At 41.0% G+C, this 25,868-nt stretch overlaps 1 protein-coding gene across 1 annotated transcript in view; it reads left to right on the forward strand.

Annotated features, from left to right (window-relative positions):
- COL21A1 (collagen type XXI alpha 1 chain) overlaps positions 1–25,868 on the forward strand; it is a 190,828-nt gene that overhangs the window by 47,225 nt on the left and 117,735 nt on the right. Inside the window, exons 4-9 of the mRNA XM_024216499.3 lie at positions 1,113–1,281; positions 1,391–1,607; positions 4,740–4,913; positions 19,280–19,357; positions 21,087–21,095; positions 23,860–23,943. Coding sequence (XP_024072267.2) covers positions 1,113–1,281; positions 1,391–1,607; positions 4,740–4,913; positions 19,280–19,357; positions 21,087–21,095; positions 23,860–23,943 — 731 coding nt within the window. The remainder of the gene's footprint in view (positions 1–1,112; positions 1,282–1,390; positions 1,608–4,739; positions 4,914–19,279; positions 19,358–21,086; positions 21,096–23,859; positions 23,944–25,868) is intronic.

The raw sequence follows: 25,868 nt of genomic DNA on the forward strand, positions 1-25,868 counted from the left end.
ACACACACACACACACACACACACACACACACACACACACACACACACACACACATACTAGTATCAATAGGCAATTAGGGGATCTCATTCTCATGAATCCGATCATTGAGAAGGGACCAGTGTCAGCCAGCTATGCCCTGATTAAACCAGCAATGAGCTACGCATCTACACTCTTGAAATAGGAAACAGCTTCTGTAGCTGGATTTCTAGGGTGCCCATGTGTATCCGAGTAATGGCTGAAGTAGTCTATCCCTAATAAAAAGCTTTACAGAAATGGAGATATAATAATGTTTTACATGTCTGTACTGCCTTTCATCTGAGGAGCTCAAACTGTATTCGTGACAGTGGGTATGTCTCCCACACTAGGGATGTCTACATTGCAGCTGGAAGCAAGCTTCCCAGCCAGGATAGACAGGCTGGTGCTAGCAGGGCTCAAGCTAGTGGTAAAAATAGTCTCTAAGGTGCCACAAGTACTCCTGTTCTTTTTGTGGTTGTTGCGGCTCCAGTGGAGACTCGGGCTAGCCACCTGAACTCAAACCCAGAGGGTCAGGTGGGCTTGAGAGCCCAAGCTGCCACCCAAGCCACAATGTTCACACTGCTGTTTTTAGCGTGCTAGCTTGAGCCCTGCTAGCACAAGTCTGTCTATCTGGGCTGGGAGTCTCACTCACAATTGCGGTGTGGACATACCCCTTGTTCCTGCCGCAATATCCATCAGGTCCCCAGGAGAACAAGCTGTGCACAGCAGCTATTTCCACCAACAAACTCACAGAGATCCAAAAGTTTAGTGCTGTGTGGAGGGGATTTGGAGGACACCTGGCAAAGAGGGGAACATGTGACAGAGGTTCTGCTTCCAGGCCCTTGTATTTTGGGGTTTTCTACTCCATTTTTCATTCATTCATCTCTTCTGAATCCTGTAGCATGGAGAAATATTTGACCCAAAGAGTTTCAGTATTTCTTCCATAGTCTTGTTTTGGTATTGAAACAAAGAAGTTGAGAACTTTATACTTTAGCCTAAAATCTTTCACAGTTTGTCAAACAGATGCAGTATCAAATAGCAGTTTTAGTGTTTTCAGAATTGATTGCTGTCAACTATTCTGTCTATTGCTTTATAGAATCTGTTTGTCCAACAAGAATTCCAGTGGCAGCTCGAGATGAAAAAGGATTTGATATTCTTCTAGGATTAGGTGTGAAGAAAAAGGTTAAAAAGAGAATTCAAATCCCATCTTCTAATGCAAAAGCTTACGAAATAACATCAAACATTGACTTGTCAGAATTTACAAGGTACTTCATTGTAGAAAGTTATACAGTTTGGGATAAAAATGCGGTTTATTAAAATGTATGGGATTTGTTTCAGAATTTCCCATTTAGAATGTATGTGTTTTTTCCCCAGGAATGTGTTTCCAGAAGGTCTTCCTCCATCATATGTGTTCGTCTCCACGCAGAGGTTTAAGGTCAGAAAGACATGGGATTTGTGGAGGATTCTAAGCCTGGATGGGAGGCCGCAAATAACAGTTACTGTAAATGGGGAAGATAAAACATTATCCTTTACTACAACAAGCTTAGTAAATGGAACTCAGGTTGTCACTTTCAATGCACCTCATGTAAAGGTAATGAGTACATTGATCTTGTATTGGAATATTCATGAGAATACAGGTTTATTTCCTTGGTTCTTCACCTTTGTTAAGATATACTAGCTCCTGAATTTGTAAATATTTGAAAATAGCCGGATGATGCCTCATACTACATGCTGGTGTTAGTTGAAAAAAATATTTTGTATTTATTACAAAGATAGCATCTCTGTCACTTAGTAAATGTATTTTGATAAAAATAATCTAGTTTTAGAGGTGGATTTTGCTCCTGTATTTGTAGCGCAATGGTTTTCAGCCTTTTTTCATTTGCGGGCCCCTAAAAAATTTTGAATGGAGGTGCAGGTCCCTTTGGAAATCTTAGATATAATCTGCAAATCCCCAAAAATCCGCGGACCACAGGTTGAAAACCACAGTTCTATGGTAGCAACAACCTTTTGTGGACCCCTTAGACATTGTTCGCTGAGCCACAGGAGTCCATGGACCACAGGTTCAAAACCACCGTGGTAGAGGTTTCAAATTCATTAATTATTTCCCATTTATTTTTTTATTTTATTTTTTAATTTAAAATAATTGTTTTCTAGTAGATTGGTTAGAAACTTGTGAATTTCAGTGCAACCTGGTTTATCCAATTCTGTGTCCAGTGAAAACATCCTCATCTGGTTTTTTGTTTTTGTTTTTTATTTGAATAATAGACAATCTGCACTAAATTTATTAGAACCCTCCAAGGACTTTGGAGTCCCAGAAACATTTTAGATAAACAAAGTTGTACTTTACTGGTACCTAAAATATTGGATTGGATATGAATGCTCATAAGAATAAATAGGAAATAGTCTCTGGAGATCTTCTCTGATTCTCCAGAGAGAGTAACCATTTCTGTGATCCCCCATGGCAAAATTAAGTTTAATTCTTGACCATCATTATTTGAAATGGTTTACTCATTCCATTTCTTAGACGACAAATAGCACATGATAAGGAACACCATGTAAACAAAGGTGCCAACTGGAGTCTTAGCAGAGATCGCATTAAACTTTTAATATTGAAGAACCTTCTTACTTTAGAGGTGGGGAAGACAGCATTGCCATGCCAGAGTTGTAACAGTTCTGTAAGTGAATAGGTGGCTTCAGGGCTGTTAATCCAACATTTTTCTTTTACAATTAAATTTGCTTTAAAATGTTGTGTGTTCATTGGATATCTTTTCTGATCAATTTTAAAAACCACAAGTGAAAAGCAATTCTGAGTTTTGAAAAATAGTAGGGCTGTTGAGTAATTGCATTTAACTCTCTGTTATAAAAAATATAATTAATCGTTATTAAAAAAATTAATCATGACTAATCACACTGTTAAACAATAGAATACCAATTGAAATTTATTGAATATTTTGGATGTTTTCTACATTTTCAAATATATTGATTTCTGTTACAACACAGAATACAAAGTGTACAGTGCTCACTTTATATTATTACTTTTTATTACAAATATTTGCACTGTAAAAATGATAAAAGAAATAGTATTTTTCAATTCACCTCATAAAAGTACTGTAGTGCAATCTCTTTATCACGAAAGTGTAACTTACAAATGTAGATTTTTTTTTTTGTTACATAACTGCACTCAAAAACAAAACAATGTAAAACTTTAGAGCCTACAAGTCCACTCAGTCTTACTTCTTGTTCAGCCAATCGCTAAGACAAACAAGTTTGTTTACATTTACGGGAGATACTCTTGCCTGCTTCTTATTTTCAATGTCACCTGAAATTGAGAACAGATGTTCGCATAGCACTTTTCTAGCCAGAGTTGCAAGGTATTTATGTGCCAGATATACTAAACATTCGTATGCCCCTTCATGGTTCAGCCACCATTCCAGAGGACATGCTTCCATGCTGATGATGCTCATTAATAAAAATAACGCATTAATTAAATTTGTGACTGAACTCCTTGGGGGAGAATTGTATGTCTCCTGTTCTGTTTTACCCTCATTCTGCCATATATTTCATAAAGCAGTCTCGGATGATGACCCAGCACACATTCATTTTAAGAACATTTTCACAGCAGATTTGACAATTGGCTGAAGTAAGACTGAGTTGACTTGTAGGTTCTAAAGTTTTATATTGTTTTATTTTTGAAAGCAGTTATTTTTGATACATAATTCTACATTTGTAAGTTCAACTTTCATGATAAAGAGATTGCACTGCAGTACTTGTATTAGGTGAATTGAAAAATACTATTTCTTTTGTTTTATCATTTTTACCGTGCAAATATTTGTAATAAAAAATAAATATAAAGTGAGCACTGTACACTTTGTATTCTGTATTGTAATTGAAATCAATATATTTGAACATGTAGATAACATCCAAAAATATTTAAATAAATGGTATTCTGTTACTGTTTAGCAGCGCGATTAATCATGCAATTAATCGTGATTAATTTTTTAATTGCTTTACAGCCCTAACAAATAGTCATTTATTTTCTTTACATTTGTTTTTTCAGCTTAGTATCCTCAAGCTGAACAGTAGTAATACTTATATAGTGCTTTACATATTCAAACTCCGGCAGAGCAGTAGTTTTGTGAATGCCAGTGGTGCTTAATTGTTGGATTTAGGTACCTAAATTTGCAGTCAGGCACCTAAGTCCCTTTGGGAATCTAGCCCTTAGGCTACTAAGTCCTATTGTCCTTTAATGAGATTTAGGGTCCTGAGTGAATGAAAATGGGATTTAAGCTCTTATGAATATTTTACCCATGGTCTTTATCATCTTGGCTAGCTCACTGCTTAACAGGATTCCTCTATGAATTTTTGCAAAAGTGGGGCTCTCTCTCTCTTTCTCTTTATATCCAGCGTAATGAAGTATGGGAAAGTGACCTTTTTTTAAAAAAAGGTTCAAAACTATTAGTTATTTTTAAATGGCTTAGCAGAATCTTGATTGTAAAATAAAGGTGATCTTGTGACATTTAGATTTTTTTCTATCATTTGTCTTTTGCTTTTTTTTTTTTTTTGCTCTGACACAGCCATGACCTTTGCTGTATTTTGTCATCACAAACAACCAGTCTTATTAATAGATAAAAAGAAGTGGATAAATAGTTGAGATCAAATTTCATAATTCTTTAAATTTAGGAAATTATATTTTAAAGTCCTCTTATTTTCTCCATTTTCTTAGACATTGTTTGACGAAGGCTGGCATCAGATTCGTCTCTTGGTAACAGAAGCACATGTAACTTTGTATATAGATGATCAAGAAACTGAAATGAAGCCATTACATCCTGTTTTAGGTATCTACATCAGTGGACTAACCCAAATAGGGAAATACCCTGGGAAAGAGGAAACTGTACAGGTGAGTCTAGAATATTGTCGGATGTAACATAGTTTGACACTATACCAGTTCAGTAGTACTGCAATCATTAATCTTTTACCTAGTATTTCATTGCAGCCTTCTATTTCGATGGGGTTATACTTTCTAATATAATTCCTTCTGGGCTGACAATTTGAGATACATTTTAGCTAGTAATTAAAGAGAGATAGTCAACATTAAAAAAAGTCACATTTTGGTCTGAATTTCTTTTTCACCACAGCTATTGTAAGTAATACCTAACACTGCAGTAAGTGAAAGAGATTAGGGGAAAATATTTGTCTCCTTCTTCAGGTTGCTTAATTTACATGTTTGACAATATATGTATATAGTCAGTTTCACTTTTCCCTCTGTATTAGCAGTTGTCCCTGATGTTTGTTCAGGTCTTTCACACAGCAACAATGTAGAGAACATCATTCTTGCCATAATGGCATTCTTGAGTACCCAAGAAGAATTATGTTACAGTAAAATGAACAGTTTGTTAAAGCAATGTCTTTGCCATAAACATTATTTAAAACTACTGGACTCTAAGGGCAGGGGAAGAATGTTTTTTTTGATGCAGTAATAAACAAATGAAATAACAGAGATGAAAGTTCTGTATATGCTATTCATACAGCAGTATATAGTGCTTCTCTTTTATGTCATCATGGTTTGGAGGGCTCTGAAATGCTTATTCTGTAATTAAGGTTATGACGGGTTGGATCACAGAAACCTCCTTGGGAGCTGCCACCCGATGTGCCAAGACTACTTCTGCCCCTGCTTTCCTGCCCTGTCAGCTTAGGACTTCAGTGCCCTGCCTGGTTTGAGCCAGACTCGCTAGCGTGCTGCAAACCTAGACCCAAGTCTGAATCACGTCCCATAACAGCTGTTGGGTTACCTGAAAGCAGCTAGCAGAAGTGTTCTTGTCTTTAACACTCAGATGCCCAACTCCCAATGGGGTCTAAACCCAAATAAATCCGTTTTACCCTGTATAAAGCTTATACAGGGTAAACTCATAAATTGTTCACCCTCTATAACACTGATAGAGAGAGATGCACAGCTGTGTGCCCACCCAGGTATTAACACATACTCTGAGTTAATTAATAAGTAAAAAGTGATTTTATTAAATACAGAAAGTAGGATTTAAGTGGTTCCAAGTAGTAAGAGACAGAACAAAGTAAGTCACCAAGCAAAATAAAATAAAACACGCACATCTATGTCTAATCAAACTGAATACAGATAAGATCCTCACCAGTTTCAGAATGCTCCCTTTTACAGACTAATCTCCTTTTAGCATGGGTCCAGCAATCACTCACACCCCTTGCAGTCACTGTACTTTGTTCCAGTTTCTTTCAGGTATCCTGGGGGGTGGAGAGGCTCTCTTTAGCCAGCTGAAGACCAAATGAAGGGGTCTCCCATGGGCTTAAATAGACTTTCTCTTGTGGGTGGAGACCCCCCTCCTCACTCCTATGCAAAGTCCAGCTCCAAGATGGAGTTCTGGAGTCACCTGGGCAAGTCACATGTCCATGCATGACTCACAGTTTCTTACCAGGTAGTAGCCATAGGTCACATGCTATCTTGAAGGTCCTCAAGTAGACTTCTTATGTGGATTGGAGCATTCCAAGATTCATTGTCCTTTAAGTGTTTCTTGATTAGGTACTTAGTTCCTGGAGAAAAGAATGTTGAAATTGACCAAATTCTCTACTAAGGATATTTAGAAATCAAGCCAGTACACAGCCAATATTCATAACTTCCAATACAAAAATGATACATGCATACAGATAGGATTAATAGATTCAGTAGATCATAACCGTTACATAGATATGCTCCATGGAATATGTAGCATAGCACATATTCCAGTTATGTCATATATATTCATAAGCATATTTCCATAAAGCATTATGGGGTACGGCGTCACAAAGGTGTTCCCAAATGTAGTGCTACTGAAACTTAATCCACTGGTATTCCACTTTGAGTCAGGACATCCAGGGGACTTGCTTGGCAGGAGCAGGAGCAGGCAGAGGCTGGAGCAGGCAGCTGGTAGTATCTTTGACGATGTAGTGATGTTGAGCAGAGTGGAACGGCTGCTTTCATTAGGAGGCTTTGGGATCACCTGGTTAGACCCTATACACCAGCTTTGGGATCACCTGGTTAGACCCTTGCTTGTGGATTGGGTGGTCCCTTAAGACTCTCAGGGAATTATCTTAGATGATTCATGAGGCTCAGAACATCCTTCACAGTACCCCCCTGAAAAAGATGCCTGCCAGGTGTCCTTCAACCTGATTTATCACGGTGTGACTGATTGAATTCTCAAAGTAGGGGGTGTGTGTGTGTATGTTGTTAGTCGGCTTTCACCAACGATAAGCCACCCCATTACCCTCCCAATCAACAAGATACATGAGCTTCCCCTGGCGAACTTTGGATCTACTTCACCAGGTACTCCTGGACAGTGATGGGTGGAGGTGGTTGCTGAACTCATCTGGGAAAGGAGTTGTTGATATGGTCTTTCAGAGGGGTGATGGGACATTGAGTATGTTTTCATCATCTTGGGAAGTTGGAGTTTGAAGGCTACAGGATTGATCTGCTGGATGACCCAAAATGGGCCAAGTATCGGTAATCTAACTTTTGTGAAGGTTGGGGAGAGCCAATGTGCTATGTGAAGAGCCATTCTTTATCTCCAACTATGATATGAGGGTTCCCTTGTTTGTAATCCACATGACCAATTCTAGGTGGACTTTCAACTCCTTGATGCGGTGCACATGTTCGATTAGATTGAAGGCTCTGGGTACATGTGAGACTTGTGGCATGGGTGGGTGGAACTGGGAGTGGAAACCTTGTTGGCATAAAAAGGATGGTGGTGGTTTGATCTCTGGGGAGAGTTGTTATATGCAAATTTGGCAAAAGGGAGGAGTGAAACCCAGTCATTCTAATGGTAATGATAAAGCAACAGAGGTATTGCTCAAGAATTTGAATAATTCATTTCATCTATCCATCAGCCTGGGGTTGATAAGCCAAGGAGACCTGTAGATCCACATATAGGAACTTGAACAGCTCTCTCCAGAAATGTGAAATTAACTGCAGTCCTTGATCAGATGTAATGTTAGATGGTAGACCAGGGAGTTTGAATACATGGTTGAAAAACAGTTGGGCTGTGACCGCTGCAGTGGAAATATGAATGCCTGGCACAAAATGGGACATTTTTGTAAGTAGGTTGACAAAAACTAGCACAGTTGTGTGGCCCTGGTAATTGGGAACGTAAATGATAAAGTCCACGAAGATGGATGACCACGATTGAGATGGAATTGGCAGTGGAATCAAAGTGCCCAGGGGTTTGGTGCAGGGAGTCTTCATTCAAGGGCACGTGTCACAGGAGTTGATATAGGACTACATGAAAACATGCATATTTGGCCATCTGAGATTTCAAGAGCCTCAGCGTTTTCCGGGGGGCTGAAATGACCAACCGGAGTGAATCATAACATAGCCAGAGTATTGCTAGATGTGGCTGACTGTTTGAGGTATAAATCCAGTATTTTAATAAGATGATCCCTTTTTTGACTGAGAATATTGAGTCAGAAGCTAGATCTGTACCAGTTGCCATAATTTTCACTGCAAATGGATCGAAGAATATGAGGGACTTCATGAGAGACAGCAAGTTGTTCATGGTGACATTGGGAAAATGGCAGGTTTACCATTCCTGGCATCGGGCAATAGGTTACAGTGTAATTGAACCTGGAAAAAAGGGACTGACAGATATGGTGTTGATTGAGAGATTTACAGTCACGGGTACTCTGAGTACTTGTGATCCATATATACCTGGACTGGGAAACGTGCACCTTCCAGGTGATGGTGCTATTCTTTAAAAGTGGCCTTGATAGCCAGCAGTTCTTTGTCACAGATTTCATAGTTTTGCTCCACAGGCATCAGTTTACGGGGATAAAATGCGCAAGGACGAAGAACTCCCTGAAGCCTATGCCACTGTATTGAAACTGTCCCAATCACATAATTGGAAGCAACTTCTTCGACAACAAAGGCTTTTGCCAGGTCTGGATATAACAAGATGGATGCTGATCCTAATGGTGTCAAGTATCAGGGGGTAGCCGTGTTAGTCTGTATCTACAAAAACAACAAGGAGTCTGGTGGCACCTTAAAGACTAACAGATTTATTTGGGCATAAGCTTTCGTGGGTAAAAACCTCACTTCTTCAGATGCATAGAGTGAAAGTTACAGATGCAGGCATTATATACTGACACATGGAGAGCAGGGAGTTACTTCGCAAGTGGAGAACCAGTGTTGACAGGGCCAATTCAATCAGGGTGGATGTAGTCCACTCCCAATAATAGATGAGGAGGTGTCAATTCCAGGAGAGGAAAAGCTGCTTCTGTAATGAGCCAGCCACTCCCAGTCCCTATTCAAGCCCAGATTAATGGTGTTAAATTTGCAAATGAATTTTAGTTCTGCTGTTTCTCTTTGAAGTCTGTTTCTGAAGTTTTTTTGTTCAATGATAGTGACTTTTAAATCTGTAATAGAATGACCAGGGAGATTGAAGTGTTCACTTACTGGCTTATGTATGTTACCATTCCTGATAACACAGATACAGACAGACATGAGAATGAGCTCTCAGAACTGGAGACTCTCATACAGTACCAACCTTCCACACAAACTTCCACGTGGCTGGACTTTACAAAAAAGAGACAAGCCATTTACAATGCACACTTCACTTCTCTACAGAGGAAAAGGGACAGTAAGCTATCTAAACTTCTACCTGCCACAGGGGGCTACAACAGTGGTACCCTCAACTCATCTAACAACATTGTCAATCTTTCCAACCACACACTTAGCCCAGCAGAAGAGTCTATCCTATCTCGGGGACTCTCTTTCTGTCCTACCATCCCCACGAACACGATACAGTTCTGCGGTGATCTGGAAGCCTACTTTCGTCGTCTCCGACTCAAGAAATATTTTCAGCGCACCACTGAACAGTGCACTGACCCACAGGAACCCTCCTACCAACACTACAAGAAGAAGAACTCTGCGTGGACTCCACCTGACGGTTGAAATGACAGACTGGACCTCTACATAGAGTGCTTCCGCAGACATGCACAGGCTGAAATTGTGGACAAACAACATCACTTGTCCCATAACCTCAGCCGTACAGAACGCAATGCCATCCACAGCCTCAGAAACAACTCTGACATTATCATCAAAGGGGCTGACAAAGGAGGTGCTGTAGTCATAATGAACAGGCCGGATTATGAACAGGAGGCTGCCAGGCAACTCTCCAAGACCACATTCTACAGGCCACTATCCTCTGATCCCACTGAGGAATACCAAAAGAAACTACACCATCTGCTCAAGGAATTCCCAGCTACAAGTACGGGAACAAATCTACATGGACACACCCCCAGAACCCCGACCAGGGGTATTCTATCTGCTACCCAAGACCCATAAACCCAGAAACCCTGGACGCCCCATTATCTCAGGCATTGGCACTCTTACAGCAGGATTATCTGGCTATTTGGACTCTCTCCTCAGACCCTACGCTACCAGCACTCCCAGCTATCTTCGAGACACCACCGATTTCCTGAGGAAACTACAGTGCATTGGTGTTCTTCCTGAAAACACCATCCTGGCCACCATGGATGTAGAAGCACTTTACACCAATATTCCACATGAGGATGGACTACAAACTGTCAGGAACAGTATCCCTGATGAGGCCACAGCACGCCTGGTGGCTGAGCTTTGTGACTTTGTCCTCGCCCACAACCACTTCAGATTTGGGAACAACTTATACCTTCAAGTCAGTGGCACTGCTATGGGTACCCGCATGGCCCCACAGTATGCCAACATTTTTATGGCTGACTTAGAACAACGCTTCTTCAGCTCTCGTCCCCTAGTGCCCCTCCTCTACTTGTGCTACATTGATGACATCATCATATGGACCCACGGAAAGGAGCCCTTGAAGAATTCCACCTGGACTTCAACAATTTCCACCCCACCATCAACCTCAGCCTGGAACAGTCCACACAAGAGATCCACTTCCTGGACACTACAGTGCAAATAAGTGATGGTCACATAAACACCACCCTATACCGGAAACCTACTGAGCGCTATACGTACCTACACGCCTCCAGCTTCCATCCAAGACACATCACACGATCCATTGTCTACAGCCAAGCCCTAAGATATAACCGAATTTGCTCCAACCCCTCAGACAGAGACAAACACCTATAAGATCTTTATCAAGCATTTGTAAGACTACAATACCCACCTGGGGAAGTGAGGAAACAGATTGGCAAAGCAAGACAGGTACCCAGAAATCACCTACTACAGGACAGGCCCAACAAGGACAATAACAGAACACCACTGGCCATCACATACAGCCCCCAGCTAAAACCTCTCCAGCGCATTATCCACTATCTACAACCTATCCTGGAAAATGATCCCTCACTCTCACAGACCTCGGGAGGCAGGCCAGTCCTTGCTTACAGACAACCCCCCAACCTGAAGCAAATACTCACCAGCAACTACACACCACACCACAGAAACACCAACCCAGGAACCAATCCCTGTAGCAAACCTCGTTGCCTACTCTGTCCCCATATCTACTCTGGCGACACCATCAGAGGACCCAACCACATCAGCCACACCATCAAGGGCTCATTCACCTGCACATCCACTAATGTTATATATGCCATCATGTGCCAGCAATGCCCCTCTGCCATGTACATTGGCCAAACCGGACAGTCCCTCTGCAAAAGAATAAATGGACACAAATCGGACATCAGGAATGGTAACATACATAAGCCAGTAAGTGAACACTTCAATCTCCCTGGTCATTCTATTACAGATTTAAAAGTCACTATCATTGAACAAAAAAACTTCAGAAACAGACTTCAAAGAGAAACAGCAGAACTAAAATTCATTTGCAAATTTAACACCATTAATCTGGGCTTGAATAGGGACTGGGAGTGGCTGGCTCATTACAGAAGCAGCTTTTCCTCTCCTGGAATTGACACCTCCTCATCTATTATTGGGAGTGGACTACATCCACCCTGATTGAATTGGCCCTGTCAACACTGGTTCTCCACTTGCGAAGTAACTCCCTGCTCTCCATGTGTCAGTATATAATGCCTGCATCTGTAACTTTCACTCTATGCATCTGAAGAAGTGAGGTTTTTACCCACGAAAGCTTATGCCCAAATAAATCTGTTAGTCTTTAAGGTACCACCAGGCTCCTTGTTGTTTTTGCTGATCCTAATGAAATACAATTGTAACTAATGTTAGAAAGGCAACTATAGAACTAAATGATTATGGCTTATTCACCAAAAACACTTTAATATGCTGGTTCTCACATAGGCTAATGGTAATAGGCCTCATAAATGCTGACTGCTGTTGAAAATGTAGGTCCCTTAATGCTACATTAGCTCATATGATTTGGAAGTGTCCCTGTATTAAGAATTTCTGGTATGAGGTGGGTCAAAGCACCAGTTGGATACAGGATGCTAAATTGGAGCTCTACCCCTTAGGTTTCATTCTTGGATGTATTCCTGAAAATTACCTGATAACAACATGCAGCTTTGGTTACTAAAAAATTAATCCTACAAAAATGGAAAAGTCAATTCCCACCAAATATTGATGCCTGGCTCAATGATATGGTTGACCTTGCGGCTAACTAATGATTGGCATTCCATAGAAAGGGAAAGCATAAAAAATTCAAAGCCATTTGGACTGTTTTTTGAGAGGTCTGTGGTTAATGTAGATCCTGAATATAGTTATGTTGCTTCCCTTCCCTTCCATTTATCCTAACCCTATTTACTTACTTTATATATTTTGATGAATCTAGTATTTTGGTGTATTGTATTTGGAAAAAATTAATAAGAAATTATAAATAAAAAATAGGTGCTGATGTAAGTACTTCCTTTAACTAATCAAAGGTGGACTGGGCTTCTGGTATCCAAGCAAATATAGTATTCTTCCGGAGCAGCCGGGCAATTGGGGTCACCACCTTCAAACATCCCCTGATGAACTGCCAGTAAAAGTTGGAAGACTCCAGGAAACACTGGACATCATAGACATTCTTTGGGCTGCCCATTCCATGACTGTGGACAATCTTCAGGGGTCGGTTGGGAGAAATGACATAGCCAAAGAATCAGAGGGGTAGCCGTGTTAGTCTGAATCTGTAAAAAGCAACAGAGGGTCCTGTGGCACCTTTAAGACTAACAGAAGTCTTAAAGATGCCACAGGACCCTCTGTTGCTTATAGCCAAAGAAGTCGACAAAAAGGCGATCAAATTCGCACTTCTGGGGTTTCCCGAACAGGCCATTTGCTCAGATATGCTTGTGCACAAGGTGGATGTGTCATGAAGGACTTGATTTTTTGAGAAGGAGAGGATGTCATCCAGGTAGATCACCATGAACTGGTCTAAAATATCCCTAAAAATGTCATTGACAAAGTGCTCGAACATGGCTGGGTCACTGGAGAGACTGAAAGGCATAACTAGATACTCAAAATTTCCATGACGTGCAAAACACAGTTTTCCATTTGTTGCCCTATTGACCTGATGCAGACTAGATTGTAAGTGTCAAGAAGATCGAGCTTGAGAAATACCTTGGCAGCACCAACCCCTTTCAACAGCCTGCTGATCCAGGGCTAGCGGTAACTGATCTTGATAGTGATTTTGTTCAATGCACAATAATCTACATAGAAACACAAGGAGCCATCCTTCTTAATGAACAAAATCAGGGCTCTAGTGGGAGACGTGGATGGAGAAATGAATTTTTCTGGAAGATTCTCATCAACATGTTCTCGTAAGGCCTTGAGTTCTGATTTCGATACAGAATAAATCCATCCGAATACAATTCTGGTGCCTGGCTGGAGGTTGATGGGGCCGTTTTAGGGTCTATGTGGGAGTAAGATATCAGTGTTTCTTTTATCAAATACATCAGCAAAATTTAGGTATTTTGGTACTGTTGTCTCCTTGAATCTGCTGAACACAGAAGGTAGTGGCCTTTTCCGTTCCTCTTCTTGTTTTCTGGGCATCTGATTCGGCTAGATGCAGTTGTTGGCAATAGCTTGCCTTGAATTGTAGCTCTTCCATCCTCCAAGAGATGTTTGGATCATGCACTGAGAGCCATGAAATGCTGAGCATAAACAGGAAGAGTGGCAAGCTGATTATATTGAGGGTATGTCTTCACTACCCTCCGGATCGGTGGGTAGCGATCGATCCAGCGGGGATCGATTTATCGCGTCTAGTCTAGACTCGATAAATCGCCCCCCTTGCGCTGTCCCGTAGACTCCTATACTCCAGGGCAGCGAGGGGCGGAAGCAGAGTCGATGGGGGAGCGGCAGCAGTCAACTCACCATGTTGAAGACACTGCAGTAAGTCGATCTAAGTACGTCAACTTCAGCTACGTTATTCACATAGCTGAAGTTGCGTAACTTAGATCGATCCCCCCCAGTGTAGACCAGGGCTTAATTGCAGAGTTTCCTGACAGTCTTGACTTGGAGGGGCACAGTTTCATGCTACCATCAATTGGCTTCACGTGGTTTGGGGTGAGCGTCTTCTGCACTGGAAGTTGAGTAGCTTTGGTGAGCCCATCATCCGTAAAATTACTAGACGCACTGGAATCCATGAGCAAAAGCTGAGTGCAGCTCACTTCTAATCAGGATTAAGAGGTGGAGGAAGACCTACATTGTGGAGGGTGACAGTTCGTGGCTGCCAAGATACAAGATAGCAGAAGAGGGGGCTCTTGTGGAGGACTCAATTTCTTGGTTACATCCAGCCACAACCTCTCTAACAGGGCTGGACGTGGTTGTTTTCCAAGGGTCTAGATTTAAGGGGGTACTCTGTAACTAAGTCCACCATAAAATAGGGAAAGGTTGTTCTATCACCAATACTCCTTCTCCTGATCCATGAGGTGCCTTTGCGTCACATCAGTCTGCATAGGCTCCTGTTATGGAATAATGCTTGAGGTCGGCTGGAATGGAGCAGGTCTAAGCTGGAGTTGTGGCTATGTCCTCTTCTTTTCTTGGCGTCGCTTAGACAGATGACTGTCGATCCAGATGCACAATTCAATACGAGTTCAGAATTGTGGGGGATTCAACCTGGGCCAATTAATCTTTTACGTTGTCATTCAGACTCTGGTGGGAATGGTAGATCTGGGCTGACCCTCTCCATGCCATGTTGGCAACCAGATGCTGAAAGGGAGCAACATATGTCGAGATAGACAGTTTCTCAGACAAGGCTGTCAGCCTAATGTTACCAAAAAGCCATGGATGAACTCATCAAAATTAGTCAGCATTGGGCCCATCTGCTCCAGAAGCAGTGATTCTCAGTCTAGGGTTTCACCAGTCACCAGTCAATAAATGGATGATAAGCCCAACTTTGGTCTGGTCGTCAGGATACATTGTGGGACACATCCAGAACAAAAGGTGGCACTGGTTAAGAAAACCATGGAACGTCTGGCAATTCCCATGAAATCTTTCTGGCAGTGGAACCTTTGGGCCATGTTTCAGAGGGACCATAGCTGGCAGTCCTGGAGGTACTGGAGATACTGGGATTTGTGAGCAGAGAGAGGCATTCTCCAGTTGCAGCTGGGCAAGTTGATCCTGAAGATGGTGGACCAACCATGTTAGGCGACCAGCCATTGCTTGAGCGGCAAGAGCAGGGGCAGTCTGTCAGCACTGCTGGGAGTATCCCCAAAAGCTGGGAGTATCCCCAAAAGGTAGCCATGTTGAGCAGAATGGGATGACTCAGGCTCAGGGATGACTCAGGCTCAGAACACTCAGGGTATGTCTTTATTGCAGTTAAAAACCCACGGCTGGCCTGTGTCAGCTGACTTGGGCTTGCGGGGTTTGGGCTGCGGGGCTATAAAATTGCAGTGTAGATGTTCGGGCTCGGATTGGAGCCCAGGTTCTGGGACCCAGTGAGGGAGGAGTGTCCCAATGCGTGGCCTCCAGCCTGATCCCGAATGTCTACACTGCAGTATTATATCACCATAGCTTGAGTCAGCAGACATGGACCAGTCGCATGATTTATTGCAATGTAGAGAAACCCTCAGGCTCACGAATAACTCATCAGACTCAGAACACTCATCACACTTTGCTTGCTGTCCCCACTACATTTCCCCTATATACAAACTTAAAGCTCAGCTGTTGCTCGGCACCCATTTGTTTGTGAACATTTTAGTCTCCATTCAAATTGGGTGTGTTCCAATCCCAGTCTTGCATAAACTGACCCGGTGCAGAATTTGGATTGCCTTAAAACCTATTGAATGAGAGGTGGGCAATTGCAGTACATTGGGACCCAATGCAGAAAATGGACCTTGGCTGTATTGCTAAAGGCTTGTTTCTGCCACCCTTACAGTGATGCCAAAAGTCATAAATAACATGGGACAGCACTGACATGCCTGCCTACTTTCCTGCTATGATCTCACAAATGTAGCTGGGCTGCAAGCAAGGGAGCAGGGATTTCCTAACAACCATCTAGGTTTCCACAATTCTGGTTCTGGTCCATGACTGGGACTCCTAGGTGCCATGGCAATGCAAATAATAATAATAAACTTGATAGCTGCGCCCTTCCTCGTGCTGAGTAGACCAACTGACTGAAGGGGAAGGTGGTTGCTAATTGAAACAGCTGAGATGTTAAATTAGTGAAATGACAGTTGCCCTTCAAAATTGGGAACCATTTATCTAAAGAAAGGGTACCTGATCTCTTCTTGATACTTTCACATAATTTCCACTGACGTCAGAGGAATTACTTGTGCATATTGAGGAGAGAATAAAAGTTGCAAGCAGCTACTGTCCCATCATTGGTTTACAGGAAGCATAAAGCACATAATATATGAAGTTGTGTCCCTGCTGTGCTGCCTTTATCATGCTTGTAAATTGTTAATGTTTGATTCTAGTCTGCCAAAATAAAATATGGAAAAGCCTGTAAGTATTTTTGATCTATTTAAGGAATGTAAAACACCTTTTTTCAATAGCTATGTGCTACCACAAAAAAGTAAGCAAAATTTTGGCTTTATAAGTAATTGCTAGCAATAAAACTACAGTACATAAAGCGTTCCATATGTTTGCTAAATTAAATTAAATCCAGTTGTTAATTTCTTATGATTTCTTGATTTATAACAGTGTGGTACGAGACATTACTAATTAGACTGAGAATAATAGCAGCAACTCTGGGAAATATTGAGTTACTTAAATTAGATTAATTTTTTTGGTTTCTTTGAAAGATATATTTTCTTTTGTTTTCTCTCAGCTGTTTAACTTCTTAAATCTTTTAATATAAACATTCAGACTTTTAAAAGATATATTGTGCTTTTCATCATCAGGGTGCTTGAACATGGACCGAGATTAAAGCAGAGCCTTCTTACAGAATGTTACACAGGTCCTACTCACTGCTAGTGCGCCTCCTTGCGTCTAGGTCTGGGAATGTATCTCTTGCTGCATTGGGTACCCCCTTGCTGCTCATTGCTCACACTGTAACAGTCTCTCTTGTGATAACTCGGCCTTCTGGCCAGGTTCCCATTTAGTCCATCCCTTAAGGATTACGAAGTCCAGTAGGACATCTATCCAAATGCCATCACTGGAAAGGTGTTCAGCCCCTCCTTGGGCTCTGTGCTACTATAGCACTGGCTGGCAGGGGAACTCGGGCCCATCTGCTACACCAGGTTCCAGCCCAGGGACACTATAACCAGCAATCCAGGTCCTCAGTCCCTGTCCCTGTCGCTGTTTCCCTGGGCTTCTTCCGACAAAACCTCCCTGTCTTCTGTTTCCTGGTTCTGGGTTTCCACTGGAGGTTACTCTATTCCCTATGACTACTTCACCCCTCCTAGCTTCTTGCCAGACTCCTTACTCCAGGACAGGCTCCAAGGCCTTACTTTCCTCCTGTACTTCCTCCTCGTCCCTGATGTCCTCCCTCATACCAAAACTCTTTCCCCTGCAGCCCCATTCTACTCTCAGTTTCTTGGCTTTATGTTGGCCCAGCCCTTTCATAGGTGGCTTTATAGTGCTGGTCTAGTGGGGCTTCACTTTCACTTCACCCTGGCCCTCCTTCTCTGAGGTGACTCCAGCTGACCTAATTGGCCTCTCAAGCCCTCATTAACCCTGTTGAGGCTGGTGTGGGGCCACACCCCATCACAAATAAATTGTCTTGTTTTTAGACCTTTAGCAGTTCTCTGTCTGGGTATCCTGCATTTTACTTATTTTTGGGAATGCTTGAGACCTCTTTTTATAATCTCTTAAACAAATTTTAGGGAACTGCTTGGTCTGTCTGTGAGTCAGTGTTCCCAATGAGATTTTGTTCGTGCTGTAAAATGGTTCTCTGCAAGAAAGACTGGATTGTGTTGCAGATTTCTTGTAGAATCTCAGACATTTATTTTTACTGGAATTAGAGATGGAAGAGATATAAAACGTCATCTAATCCATCCTTCCTGCCAAATCAGTATTATTCCCTACATTACATTTGTATAGTCTTGTGCAATCTAGTTTTTAAAATAGCTTCGGGAATGGGGCTTCAACCACTTTCTTAAGAAGGCTGTTCCTTAGTTAATAAATGTCACTGCTAGGAAATTTTGCCTGAAATTAAGAAAAGATTTAGGAATGTGGAATTGTGTAAGACCCACTGCCTGAGAGATTTAAAAGTAGCCTGGAAGAAGCACTAGAATATACAGTAGGGAACAATTTTGCACTGCCAGAAAGATGGTCTTTATGACCTAAATGTTTTTTGTTTTCTATCTGTAATCACTGAGATTCTGTTTCTCAGCATCATGACACATCTTGTTCTATAGAATAGTCAGTTTGGTGGAACATTGCTATATTAAAATCTATTATGAAAGACTAAATTGTGCATTTCATTTTTATTGACAATGTATTCTGAAAGCCTCTACTGAATGAAACCTATTGGATCTGAATCAGAAGTATGGGAAGGGAGGCTGATTTCACAATATCTAGTTATTATGGATAGTGGTACTGTACAGAGATAGAATAAGGGAAGATTTACCATAAACAGTTTAGTATATTGTGCTGTGCAGTCCTCATCAACAGCCAAAGACTCGGGACAATGATTTCTACTGTTTTGAAAAAAAAAAATATTTTTTCCATAAGTAGTCCTGTTGCTTTTACCCATGAAATGTCAAAGTAATGTACACATCAGTCAGTGGGAGCAGTGTGGCTAAAATGCTATCACTAACTACATTCTGAAATTGTCAGACAACCTTACGTGACATGTATGACTTCAAATGGGTTTAAAGATTTGTTTGTTTATATAACTCAGACCATTTAAGGGAGACTGTATTTTAAATTCATTGATGTAATCTCAAATGATTAACATTTAATTTCTCCTGAACAATGTATTTGGCTTTGACTTATAGTTTGATGTCCAGAAACTAAGAATCTACTGTGACCCAGAACAAAACAACCGAGAAACAGCTTGTGAAATCCCGGGATTTGTGAGTATGATTGATGAACTCTCCAGGATTGTTTGACATTTTATCCAAATAACTAAACACAGGGGCTATCTTAATAATGAGCTCTTAAAATAAACATTTCTGCATTTATTCAACTACTGTAAACAAATTCCTTCTGGAATTTGAGGAACTCATTCTATAATGTTTAAACAGGTAACAGCTACATGTATCTGGCATCTATCAACCTAGTTTTAGAACAAACATATTTTACAAGACTTTTGTATTTTCCTAGAAAGACATCCTTAAAGAGGTCTTAAAATGTTAGTACTTACTTGACAGTGCAAATGTGAAATCAGTACGAAGTGAACTCTAAATCTTGTGTGACAAATGCTTTGAGATACTAAGTGCCTTGAGTTCTATTGATGAAAAGAGCTATCTACTTTAAGTGCAAAGTATTTTTATTACTACAGTCATCAGTAAATCCCCTAATCTCTAAAATCTAGTATTTAGTCAACAGGTTTCTAGGTTTTTAAATTAGAATTTCCTGTCAAAATTATCCCCATTGAAGTTGGTGGCAAAACTCCAATTGACTTCAATGAGGCCTGGATTTCATCCAATGTGTTTTGGATGAGACAAAACTGAAGTCCTAATCAGTTCATGTCCAGGTTGTGGGGCTGAAGAGTGACCTAAAAGTGGCCCTGTCCTTACTTGGTTGGTTAGAGTTAATTCTATATTGAAATGTTAATTGTTTGTAGAATGGTGCAGGGAAGTCTAAATCATGTGGGGCCAAATGTTGTAAAGAGTTCAGCTCCTATTTCAGAACCTTACTAACAGCTAGATTTACAGAACTGTGCCGTGTCTAGCAGCTGCCATTGTGACGCTTATAGTCATTTTTTTGAAAGAGCTCAACTCCTGCTTAGACACCAGATAAGTAGTTAGATTTTCAAAAGAGCTCAGCTTATTGGATACTGAGCTGTTTGGCAAGCCTGGCCATAGGTATTGAGCACTTTTGTACATCCAGCTCTTGTTTAGGTTCTTAAATGGGAGCTGAGCTTCAAAGTCTACAATAAATTTAAACGTACTGGATCTAATTCTTTCTATAAAGCTTTGTCAACTTGATTGCAAGATTGCATCATCTTGATATTTACAAATTGCTCATGGGATTCAGAAAATAAACAAATGCAAACCCACCACATTCTGCATGATCAAATCCAGACAAAAAGATCCCTTTTTGCTGGTTTGGTTTCACCTGTTTTTGTCATAAATGAAATTCACATGTCACTGTGAAAATCTGAAGGTGCAGTGACATGTCAAAGGATGCATAGCACTGTGGCCATATCACTTTGGATTCTGATTGTGTCAGAGTTTGTAAGCTAAGCATGGTTGGGCTTGGTCAGCACTTGCATGAGGATCCTACTAAAGGTAATGGTGTGGTAATTCACTAAAGGAGACTACCCCATAATTTCTGATGTGCTAGGAGATTTCAGGATGTAACATTCTGTGCTATTACAGATACCAGAAACCTCATTGCAATTATACAGCCCATAGTCTAGTGTGTGGCTGCATCCTACACAGGCACAAAGGGAGGGAAGGGAAAATCAAGCTAATCCTCTCCACACCCTTGCATGGTCACACAGGATCTACCCAGGTCTTGAGTTAGGACATGAAGAGGGCAGGGACTTCACACCTGCTATTTGGGAACTGGTTATAAAAAAATATATTTTCCTTTACAAATATTGCTACATTCTTAAACTGTTTCTTTTCATTTCAGAATGGAGAGGTAAGCTCAATCATAAACCACTCAATTTAAGGTAGTATTTACTTTTTTATAAACTCAGTATTAAGCCATCAGCTGGTAATGTGCAGTTGGTTTCGAGAGATGGAAAGTGGTTTGCAAAAAACTAAAAGCAATGGAATCCAGCTAATCAAAACTGTATTGTCAATGGGCAAACATTTTCAATTTGGGTGTCTAAAGTAAAACATCTAGTTCTAAATCCACAGGTGGGCACTGGATAAGTGGCCTAATTTTTGGAGGTTCTGAGGACCAGTGGCTCCTATTGGCTTCAGTTCAATTGCAGTTGTTTTTGACACAAACTAGACTTATATTTCATAAATGAAATCCACCAATTTCACCCTGAGAGAATATTCTACTTGGAACCCTCTTTTAAAAGTCCGTGTTACACAACACCTTACAGATTAAGGTGCAATATATTATTTGGAATATGTAAATAAGTGCTCAATTCAATACTAAACCTCCTCTTGCACAGCTCAGAATGCAAACCCCACAACCTCAAGGTCGGGAGGGAGCTTTGGCTGGACTGGCAGAAGAAAGTGTATTGGCTCCCTTTGCCCCATCCCTGGGAAGAGGCTAGCCAGGAGGAGAGGGAAAGGCATCGCCTGATCTGGGGGCTGGGTTTGACCTTCAGCTTGAGCCCCCTCTCATGCCCAAGCAACTCAGGGATAGTTCAGGTTCAAATTGTTATGACACAGCAGGTGGCAGGCATCCAGTACATGTACTTATCCCATAGGGGGTTCAGTTCTCTCATAAACTGGGATTGGAAATGGGTTTAGGGGAAGGAATCCCCTAAAGAATGTAGGGAATGCGAATGGGGCTCCTAATGTCTGGTACAGTGAGGAGGCAGCCGCTTCTCCACAGCTCCTTAACCTTCATGCAAGGGGAGGGTGGTGAAGTCGCAGCAATGGGCAGAAACCAGCTGTGGAAGGGTGGGGGCTAATGGCAGCGCTCCACCAGGTTGAAATGGTTAAGAAAGGAATCATGATCTGCATTGTACGTGTTTTTGCCAGATAGTTCCCAGATATGTTAAGTCAATAAAGTTGTGGTCTAATTAAATCACATCCTTTGCATCATGTTTTTCTTCCTGTATGTATGGGACAATCTAAATCTTCAGGTTTTATGTAGCATTGTTTAAGCATTTACTCTATGGGAAACCAGATATGTTGTGTATTTTTTGTAATGCATTTGTTTTTCGTGTAAGGAATAATGAGTCTATTTTTCATTCAACTGAAACCAATTTTAAATGTTGTAAATCAGCTTACTTCTTTGGGGTTACTTCTGATTTTTATCAGTAGACGTCAGGGGAGACTCAGGCCCAATATTTTTAGGTAAAAAGTATGTTTTATAAGTGAGGGGGTATTTTCTGCAACCCTTATTCATGCACCCATAATTACTTGTGTGCACTAATGCAGTCACCATAGTTGATACATCACAGATTCTAGTCAATGTGATGCATATTTTGAATGTTGATTACTGAAAATACTCTAAAGATCACTATGAGATTGTTCTTAAATTTAATGAGGATGTAGACATAAATAGTCTTGTCTATAAATGGAAAAGAGGAAAAAATATCAGCAGAGATGTCTGGAGCGAAGCCATCTCTATTTCATAACATAAACTTATTAGATGTTTCAGATGAAGTACTTTGATGTATCATAAATGAAAACCACAGTGGTGACATGTAAAATTCTTTGTTAACGGATTTTTTACTATTCTTTAATGATTCATGTAACTGTTGCTGGATGAATTCTGTAAAAACTATTTGTTAAAATTCATTTGCCTCTTTTATATGAATGTTTGGTTCAGTCATGGTGAGGCCCCTTTTTATTCAATATTTTTGAACATCCTTGTTAATGAGTTTTTGTTTTCAGGAATATTTTTGGAATGGCCTTTCTTGGTATGAATACCCATAGTCACATGCTAACAATATAGCATTCACAATACGCGATTTGCTATAAGTCATTTGTTGTGTATTATCCTATTTAAAAAGTTTCAGAAATAATTCTATGTGAATTAGTGTTCATGTACATGTGAGAAAGATTGAATAGTTTAAAAGAAATTTTTTTGAAAATCTATCCTCTGAAAATTTTTCATCGAAACTATTTGGTGAATATTTATGAATAACAAATTCATTTTCAGAAATTGGGATCTTTTTGAATGATTCAAAAATGGAAAAGAGACTTCATTCATTAACTAATTTATTCCCCAAGAATAATTTGACCAGCTCTATTTGTAGCTGTAATTTCTTCAGAAAAGAACACACTTTAACTACAATAGAAATCTGTTTTTTTCTGAATGGTCTAAAAGCTATCAGGGTTTTGGAGAGGTGGGACAGGAATTCATGTCTGCAAAGTTGCTCAGGGACATGACTTAATATAATATATGGAGATATACCTATCTCATAGAACTGGAAGGGACCTTGAAAGGTCATCAAGTCCAGTCCCCTGCCTTCACTAGCAGGACTAATTTTTTTTGCCCCAGATCCCTAAATGGCCCCCTCAAGGATTGAACTCACCACCCTGCATTTAGCAGGCCCATACTCAAACCACTGAGCTATCCCTCCCCCTTTACCACTTGTATTCATTTAGGCAGGAGTTCTGATTAAACAAATGTTACATAACCTAGGACTGTGCTGTATATGAAATAAAAATAAAGTCAGTCCTATATTTGGTCATGTTAATGCAGTTAATTGTAATATGTTGATTTATGGTTTTCCATGTATTTTGATGATCATTTTTATTTTTGGTAGTGTATGAATGGCCCCAGTGATGTAGGCTCCACGCCTTCTCCTTGTATATGTCCTCCAGGAAAACAAGGGCCTCCAGGCCCAAAAGTGAGTAGAGTTTTTTCTTTAATTTTCTTATTTTTAAAATCTGCATTTCGGTGGTGTTTTTACCTTCTATGTTATAAGGTCATTGTGTAAGGAAGAAGCCACACAGCGTCCAATTCTGCTCCCACTGAAGCCAGTGGGAGTTGCTGGTAGTTGCCATCTTGCAAGATCAGACTCTGACAGATGCAATTAATCGGCTACTGGTTCAATATCTCCTGATAAGCTAAATGTCATTTTAATTGTTTAAGAAAATTAGATGTTTGTTTACACACAAATTTCATAGTTACTGTCCAGTAAATAATTTCACCCCCCTTACGATCATTTCAGTAATGAAATCCTAACATGGTTTGACATGGAAAAATCTGGTCATGGAGAAATGACAATTTCTCAACTTTTCTTAATTTGCAATTAATATTTAGAAATCTATTGGGGGCGGCTTTGGGTTTAGTTGACCTTTATAGCCTCTGTCCAGTGGTGAAGCAGCATTAAAGGCCAAGGTGAGGGTTAGAATCTGGCTTCAGGTCTCTAATAGGACAGATCCAAACCTCAGCTGATAGCAAATCTGTCTTTTAGAATAAATGTGCTTGGAGGTGCTGTCTCAAAGGCCAGGAATAGAATCCAAGAATCCCTTTGCTAGTGCGTGTTGCATCAACTATTAGTGGCTTCTCCACATTGAGGATAACAGCTACCAGTTACTCCATTACATCAAGTGTATGGGCATTTCCGCTGATGATCCATTTCAGCAGTTATTATCGTTTCACATGATAGAATTTCTTGTTTTTTCTTTGCATTTTTAAACAAAACCTAGGTAAGTACTTACAAGAACAGTAAAACACTCAAAAGTTAGGAATTGACAGAATTAGGTGGCCCAGGCAATCTTAATTAGGCCCCCTGGTGCATATGCAAGCTTGAATTGCATGACCATCTACTAATTGTTCTAGCAGAAACCCTGCTTCATTCAGTTCACAGCTGGATATTGAATGAGGCAGAGGACTGCAAGAAGAGAGGAATTTTTCTTGTGTTTAAGGCTCTGCATTAGGACCCAGTACAGTGAGTACAGTTCCTGGCTGTGTCACAGATTTCCCATGTCATGCTGGACAAGATTATCCTAACGTTTAGACATAAGGAAGCTGAACTAAGATTGCACAGGCAACCCTAGGGCCCTACCAAATTCACAGTCCATTTTGGTCAATTTCACAGTTGTAGGATTTTAAAAATAGTAAATTTCATGATTTCAGCTTTTTAAATCTGAAATTTCACAGTGTTATAATTGTGGGGTCCTGACCCAAAAAGGAGTTGTGGGGGGGTTGCAAGGTTATTGTAGGGGGTGCTTGCGGTACTGCTACCCTTACTTCTGCACTGCTGCTGGCGGTGGCGCTGCCTTCAGAGCTGAGCAGCTGGAGAGCGGCAGCTGCTGTCCGAGAGCCCAGCTCTGAAGGCAGAGCCACTGCCAGCAGCAGCACAGAAGGATGGCGTGGTATGGTGTTGCCACCCTTGCCTCTGTGCTACTGCCTGCAGACCTGGGCCATCAGTTAGCAGCCTCCACTCTCCGGCTGCCCAACTCTGAAGGCAGCAGTGCAGAAGTAAGGGTGACATGGTATGGTATTGCCACCCTTACTTCTGTGCTGCTGCTGGCGGGGCGCTGCCTTCAGAGCTGGGTGCCTGGCCAGCAGCTGCTGCTCTCTGGCTGCCCAGCTCTGAAGTCAGCACAGAAATAAGGGTGGCAATACCATGACCCCCTAAAATAACTGTGTGAACCCCCTGCAACTCCCTTTTGGGTTAGGACCCCCAGTTTGACAAACATTGGTCTCCCCACAAAATCTGTATAGTATAGGGTAAAAGCACACAAAAGACCAGATTTCATGGGGAGAGACCAGATTTCACGGTCCGTGATGTGTTTTAAATGGCCGTGAATTTGGTAGGGTGCT

The sequence above is a fragment of the Terrapene carolina genome, unplaced genomic scaffold (genome assembly GCF_002925995.2).
Source record: "Terrapene carolina triunguis isolate 2854851 unplaced genomic scaffold, T_m_triunguis-2.0 Scaffold42, whole genome shotgun sequence".
Classification (NCBI taxonomy): Eukaryota; Metazoa; Chordata; order Testudines; family Emydidae; genus Terrapene; species Terrapene triunguis.